Source organism: Pundamilia nyererei, unplaced genomic scaffold, assembly GCF_000239375.1.
Source record: "Pundamilia nyererei isolate P.nyererei 1_Seehausen unplaced genomic scaffold, PunNye1.0 scaffold00238, whole genome shotgun sequence".
In the NCBI taxonomy this organism is placed as follows: Eukaryota; Metazoa; Chordata; class Actinopteri; order Cichliformes; family Cichlidae; genus Pundamilia; species Pundamilia nyererei.
The window spans coordinates 157,599-164,860 of record NW_005187639.1 but is presented as its reverse complement, the minus strand read 5'-3'; the positions used below and the strand labels follow the sequence as shown (position 1 = coordinate 164,860).

At 49.0% G+C, this 7,262-nt stretch overlaps 1 protein-coding gene across 2 annotated transcripts in view; it reads right to left on the bottom strand.

The window, feature by feature from the left end:
• Positions 1-320: 320 nt before the first annotated feature.
• slc18a1 (solute carrier family 18 member A1) overlaps positions 321-7,262 on the bottom strand; it is a 22,758-nt gene continuing 15,816 nt past the window's right edge. For both annotated transcript variants that reach the window (XM_005749154.1, XM_005749155.2), the window contains 15 exons: positions 6,589-6,938; positions 6,232-6,356; positions 6,002-6,060; positions 5,787-5,870; positions 5,474-5,566; positions 4,984-5,073; positions 4,571-4,614; positions 3,644-3,704; positions 3,377-3,472; positions 2,726-2,804; positions 2,176-2,227; positions 1,341-1,404; positions 1,115-1,234; positions 907-1,040; positions 321-780 (listed from right to left, as the gene is read on the bottom strand). In XM_005749154.1, coding sequence (XP_005749211.1) covers positions 676-780; positions 907-1,040; positions 1,115-1,234; positions 1,341-1,404; positions 2,176-2,227; positions 2,726-2,804; positions 3,377-3,472; positions 3,644-3,704; positions 4,571-4,614; positions 4,984-5,073; positions 5,474-5,566; positions 5,787-5,870; positions 6,002-6,060; positions 6,232-6,356; positions 6,589-6,938 — 1,556 coding nt within the window. In that variant the 3' untranslated portion in view covers positions 321-675. The remainder of the gene's footprint in view (positions 781-906; positions 1,041-1,114; positions 1,235-1,340; positions 1,405-2,175; positions 2,228-2,725; positions 2,805-3,376; positions 3,473-3,643; positions 3,705-4,570; positions 4,615-4,983; positions 5,074-5,473; positions 5,567-5,786; positions 5,871-6,001; positions 6,061-6,231; positions 6,357-6,588; positions 6,939-7,262) is intronic.

The following is a 7,262-nucleotide window of genomic DNA, read 5'->3' as shown; positions in this document are numbered from 1 at the left end:
GTTGAGGCTTAGCGTGTCAGAGTGAAGCTGTGGAGATGATTTCAGGTAAAAGGTGGGGCGAGCAGGCCGACCTCACCTTTGGCTTCGAGGTCCACACACGTCCTGAACCCGAGTCAGCAGCTTACAGTGACAGCATGTCCTCCTGCCTGAACTACAAAACATCTGAGCTGACACTGATAACGCTGCTGCGTGTGAACTGCTGAGAGCTGCACAGACACTTCCTGTTTGCCTTTCCAGCTGACGGAGCGCCGCGTTCCTTTCAGGAGCAACAAGAAGTCAGGAAATGAAAGATAAGCATGAAAACACACACACACACAGAGTTCTGTGAGCCTGACACTGTGATGGACAGGTAAGCACACACAGGTGAGCAGCTGCTCTCCAGGTTAGGGCAGGTTTTAATGGTGACACAGGTCAGAGGTCAGACACAGGTACAGTTTCAACACTTGACTGCAGGTGGGAGGAAACACAAGAACAGCACACACAGATTCTGAAATTCACATCCAGATCGCTTCAACCACCATCGGCTGATTCTGATCGCTCACAGTAGCTTAGCATGAGTCAGAGTTAAACTAAACATCACTGATGAACTAAACCAACTAAATGATGATCAGGAAGTGCAAAGGTGACACGAAGGTGGCGTATAACGATGTGGACGTTTTGGCGAGCTTGTGCGCATCACTCCTCCGTCTCCTCCTCCTCGCTGTAGTCGCTCAGAGGAAACTCACGGCTCTCTGTGTTGTAGTTTTTCCTGTGCATCACACACTCCTGATCAATGATCGCCTGCAACACACACACACACACACACACACACACACACACACAATGCAGGAGTGAATACCAATCAATCTCACTGCACTCGTCTCCACCCTGCCTGCACTCTCTTCTCCACCCCTGAGCTTTATTTACCATTTTCTCCTCTCGGACAGCAGGGTTACGTAACAGGAAGCAGAGCGGCGCGTACAGGATGTTGATGACCCCGATGAACACCATGAGACAGGGAAAGCCCACGGCCTGGACCAGAGCGCCACCTGTGGATGGCCCTGGAACAACAGGAGGAGATTTTAATATCATCATTGGCTTTTTCCTTTCTGCTGTGCGAACGTGAGTGTGGTACCTATGGCGAAGCCCATGCACAGCGCCACGTCAGCGATGGCGTAGACGCTGCCGTAGACGGAGGCGTGGCGGATATCAACCAGGTAGCCCATAATGGCCATCATGGAGGAGTCCACCATACCTGAAGCACCACAGGACAGGTGAGAGGGTGTCACTGATTTCATGGTTTCAGTAAAAACACTGCAGATGTGCGGACCAAACATGCCGTTACACATTTCACACGTCACCTATCGCGAATCCCAGACCGCCGTTTGGTCCAATCAGGCCGTAGATACTGGTGGCAAAGGGAACCTGAAACACACATCGAACATCGCAGTTACATCACGCTTAACGTGAGGTGTGCTTCCTGACATGAAGGCTCTTTTCATCATGCTGATTGGTTGGATGACAGGAAGTGAGGGTTCTGTTGGCTTTCCCAGAACATGAACATCAGTTTATATCCTGCTTAGATCAGGATCACAGGTGGTTCTCAGGCCTGTTCCAGGTGTACAGGTCAGAGCAGAGGTGATCATTCACACCTGTGATCCATTTAGAACCACTAATTATCCTAACAGGGAGGTCGTTGGGCTGTGGGAGGAAGCTGGTGGATTTGACCTCAGGACCTTCTTAAAGTGAGGTGATGGTGCTAACACTGCAGGGTGGGCTAGTTTGGGCAGCATCCTCGTCAGCACAGGTAACCTGGCTAATAAAGTAAAAGTGCGCTCAGGTGTGGATGGTAGAAACTGACTCGTCATCTATGAAAGCTCATGCTGCGTGCACGGTGGAAGACGAAGAGTTTACAGAGCACCCGATGGGAACATTCGAAGCTTTGAGGCTCTAATATGTAATCTGCTCTTCTCTGCATGCCAGCTTATTTTGGGAAACCAGGTTCCTGGGAGGCTCCCCGGGTTCAGACGGAGCGTCAGGAGGAGCGCCTGCTCCCACTGCTGCACAGATCCACATTAACCAATGACGGACGGATGGGTTACTGTTTGGTGTTTGGGTGGATGAAAGGATCGATGACTGACAGATGATGATGAATCATAGGAAGATGGATAAACAAAGAGATGATGTCGTACTCACACACAGCAGACTGATGCCAACGATAAACATCCCTAGCATGGAGCACAGCCACCTGGAGACACACAAACAGACATCAGCCTCTTACAGCTGCTGGTTTACCAGAAAGCTTCAGCGTCAGGTCTGAACTGGATCTGAAGAGTTAATCTGCTAATCTGCTGATTTAGCCGCTGGACAGATTCCCAGGAAACGTGGTGTGGACCGAGGGATCTGTCAGCAGGATCGGATCAATGTAAAGCTTAAAAACCGGAGAAGTAAGCTTAATCTCTGAGGTGCTGATCAGCTCCGATATGGTTTTCCTTTGCCTCATTAATCCCTGTGAAACACTTTGAAACGCTCCTCTGAACAGAGCCGGGATAAAGTTTCTTATGATGAAAGTGTTTTATTGGTGCTGACACACGCTCTGCCAGGTCAGCTCTCACTCAGAGTCTGAAGGTGTCTAAGCACCAGGTCTGATACTTCACCCTGTGCAGAGGTTTCACGTCTCTGCAGACCGAGGCTGACCCCTGACCCTGAGAAACCCTCTCCTGTGGTCAGATGCAGAAGTACTCACCGTCCCATCTTATTGGCCAGAACACCAAACAGGTTTGTTCCTATCAGGTAGGACACGCTGGCAGGGAGGAAGGCAATACCTGCAACACAGCACACACCTGTTAGGGTCAACGTATGAGGTGCAGTCACAAAGACCTCAGTTCTGCAACTGCTCCTCAAAGTCCTGGTAGCTCCTTTAATGTCTCCAACCAGCGAGTCCTCAACTGGATATCTGCTGAGTGGATGTGAGGGAAGTCACGGAGAGACCGATCTGAGACAGACTGGTGCTGAGGGAAGATGGTGCTGGTTCTTCGGGCCAGCTCAGGCTGTTTCTCACGAATGACGTCAAAGTCTGCGCTGAACGTCTCACCCCGGGGGCGACTTCACGAGAACGACCTCAATGACTGCAGAACACACTGAGGAGCACGCTCAGTGTGGCCTTCATGTTGGAAACTCCTGGGTCACCTTCAGAAAACCTCATTTTTGAGCTTCTGTGGTGAAGTCAGAGCAGAAACAGCCGGGCTGGACATCCAGTGAAAAGCATCTGCGCCCGACCGACCGACCCTCACAGTGACCCGAGCCGTGACCCACCATCAGAATCAACTGTGACGGCAGCAGCTCGGGGAAAAGCGTTACAGCGTCGACACAAACGGACCCGAGCAGAAAAACGTACCCAGCTGCCATTTCGGGGAGCACATCGTCTGCATCATCCAGATGGGCAGAGTGGGCTCCAGGATGGCCACGCCCATGTTGGCGAAGCACAGAGACCCTGCAGACGCACACAGAGATTTACACGAGTCACAACACGATCAGGACTTTTCACACCAGCTGCTGCTCCTTCATGCGCAGACGTGGAGCAGAAACAAATGTTAATGTGAACATTTGCTCGTACCTGCAGACGTTCAGTTTTTCCTAAACAAACCTGGTGAAGTCGCCTCACCTGCACTGACGAGGATGTACGGATCCTTCAGCAGGGTGAGTAACGGCGTTCCCTCCACACTCTGAAACCATAAAACCACGAGCTGAAGCTGGACAACATGCAGAACCAACGAGAACCCAGAACAGCTGCGATTCAAACAGGCACCGAAGAACCGTCGGCTCTTTAAACAGATGTTTTTGATCCGTATAATAGCTTCAGATTAGCTCAGAAACCGGCCGACATGTTTTATTTTGAAAAATTTAAGTCACTGAAAATTTTAATCAGTGGAAAATTTCTTAATGTTTGTCAGATTTCATCACAAAGTTTTTGTTTCATTTGTTTCTGGGTTTGTTTGGGGGGTTTTTCCCCCAGTTTTTGCCTTTTATTTGTTTCAGTTTTGAAATAAAAACGCGACACTGAAACCAGGAAAAAGTCAAACATGTTTATGTCTGATGTTCAGTCACCAAGATAAGGAAATCCCAAAACATTGATTCTGTTCATCTGGATGTAGCGCTACATCCAGATGAACAGAATCAATGTTTTGGGATCAAATTTTTTTTTACTGTCCTTATAATTTCAGAACATCTAGATTAACGTGCATGAAACATGTTGATCTAGAAGAGTTCAGTTTCCTCCTTTTACTTTTTCCCACTGGTTCCAGACGTTTTCCCCAATTTTCTCCACTTTTGGCTCAAACTTTGACAGTTTTTTAATGGTTCCCAGCTTACTCTGTGTCTGTGATTCCTTCTTCCTGATGGCGCTGTTAGGAGGAACACATCGTTACACTGACTCATCATCTGATAATGAAGCTCTGAATTATTTCAATCAATAATAAGATGTTAAAGTTTGATTATTTTAATGCGTCTCATATTTACATTTGACCTTCCCGATTGAACAATGGGACATTCGACACGATAAACAGATGAGAGGATTTCAAAGTGGACTCACCCCAGGAGAGATCTTTGAAGGCTGCAGGATGCACAACTGCAACGCTGCAACACACACACACACAAAATCTGGAGTGATGCTGGCGACCTTGGTTGGTCTAAACAAAGCCGTGGTCACCGTGACGTCAGCTGGACATTTGTGAACTTTGAGCTGCAGCTCATCATCCTGTTTACTTCAATTTGGTCTCGAAGGGGATCATATTTTATGAAAAGGGCACCACGCTGTGTTTAATGTGTTTGATTTAATGTGCTGAAAAAGCTGCAGTTCCTCTAACGGCCACACGAGGGCGGCTCCGGTAAATCAGGATGACGACGGCATTAAAACAACAAAAAAAAGCTAAACGTGCTGACGCCACAGGGGCTCCACCCATCATTATCATCCTGCATTAGGACCAGCCTCGTCTCCAGGTTTACCTCCATCGAAAACAGCCAGGAAGGCCAGGATCAGGAAGGGGGCGCTCTTCCCCACAAAGTCATACATCACGCTGCCGAAAGGCGCTCCGACTGAAACACAACACACAAACTATATGAAGAGCTAAAACAACAGCATCATGTAAACCTGACAAATCAACATTCAGTGAACATCCAGTTCACTTGTGCAGCAGTGACACTCGGCTGTGGACCAATCAGCTGCGCCCAGACCCTTTGGGGAAGCAGTTAGTTTATGGCGTGAACATGATGCAACCTGGATCAGACACAGGTACCAGGTGTATGCTGCAAGTCTGAGCTAAGCTGCTTCCTGTAGCCAGATGTGCTTCATATTCTGGGAGAGTGGACAAACAGCGAGCTGTGAAACTAAACTCTCCAGGTGGGCGACTCGTTCATACACCACATCTGTCGCCGCGGCCAGACTGAACGTTCTCGCGTGGTTTGTAGCGACACTTTTTTTGAGTTTGTGACTCACTCAGGACTCCCATAGCCAGTCCTCCCAGTGCCACGCCCATCGCGATGCCTCTCTCCTCATCATCCGTGTACACGCTGGCCAGCATGCCCAGACCTGCATGACACGAAGACATGATGTCATCATCCAGCACCTGAACACGAACGCATCTGTTCACACCTTTAGATCAGGCCACATTTAACAGTTTAGTCACATGACTGCAAGAGGTTGCTTCACTTAACATATGGGTGAGAGTACAGGTGAGACTACAGGTGTATGTACAGGTGTATGTACAGGTGCTGTTAAACACTGTCTGCTTCAGGTGTTCTGTGCCGACCTGCCACTGAGGAGAAGGACGAGCCGATCCCCTGCAGAGAGCGAGCGACGAACAGCAGAGCGTACGTTCCTGAGAAGGCAAACACTGACAGAGACACACAGGATCACACACTTCAGAGAAAACACACCTCTGTGTGTGTGTGTGTGTGTGTGTGTGTGTGTGTGTGTGTGTGTGTGTGTGTGTGTGTGTGTGTGTGTGTGTGTGTAACATCTTACTGATGGTTGACACAAACATGATGATGAAACCAGCAAACATGGGGATGTGATACCCGATCCTGCAGACAGAAAAACATTCTTCAGTTTCAGAACAAGAAGGTTCAGCCTGTCTGCATGTTCTCTTTCAATACTACTATTACTGCTAATTATAATATTACTGCTAACATTACTATTACTGCTAATTATAATATTACTGCTAACATTACTATTACTGCTAATTATAATATTACCTGTTAGTCAGTGGACCAACGAAGGGGTTGACGAGCAGCTGGATGATAGCTTTAGAAGCAAACAACAAACCAACTCGAACATTTTCTTCTTCCAGAAACAAACTGTCCTGAAGACAGGAAGAGCCCTAAGGAAAGGAAATGTGTGAAACAAGCCAAAACAAGGAAGTGAAATAAGGTTTAGAGAGAAGTGAGGAAATGGGCAGAGAGAGCAAGGTGATTAATCACAGAGAGGAGGAGACAAAAGAAAGGAAACGAGAAAACAAAATAAGGAAACAGAGGGGAACAGTAGGAACCAGAGCTGATAGATTATTGATCATGAAGCGATGGGCTGGTCAGGTATCGGTGGTCTCCACCTACTTCGGTCTCGTTGCCCTGCACATCCGCGGTCACTGAGGTCCGGTCCGCCGGTTCGGTGCCGGCGCTCGCGTCAGTCAGGCTGAAGGTCGAGTTATCAAACAGGGACACCAGAGCTGATAGGGTCGGCCCTGTAACCTGGACCGGTGCACCGGTACTGGGCCGAGGCAGGTGGAGGCGCTGGGAGGTCCGTCTGGAGGTCTGGAGGCTGAAGGCGGAGGAGGGGGGCCGTGAGGGTGCAGTGCCCAGACGTGATGCATCGAGGCTGCGCAGAGGGAGCAGGGAGGGCTGGGCGGTCTGTGGCTCTGGACTCGGATGCTCGATGGCGTAGAGGAATGTTGGGATGATCGGTACTACAGGACGGAGACAGATCATTCAGAGCAGGCAGTAACTGTAATCAGTAACAACAACAACATGTGGTCCTCCATCTGGGGCAGCTCCTACTGGATGTTTAATTATTTAAAGCTGTGCAGACAAAACATGAGGATGAAAGAGCACCGAAGAAGAAGAAGATTCAATCTGAGCGGAGACAAAAGGAGAGCAGATACAAGCCCACTGTAAAGGTCCAGGTCAGGAGGTGGTGTGTGTGTGTGTGTGTGTGTGTGTGTGTGTGTGTGTGTGTGTGTGTGTGTGTGTGTGTGTGTGTGTGTGTGTGTGTGTGTGTGTGTGTGTGTGTG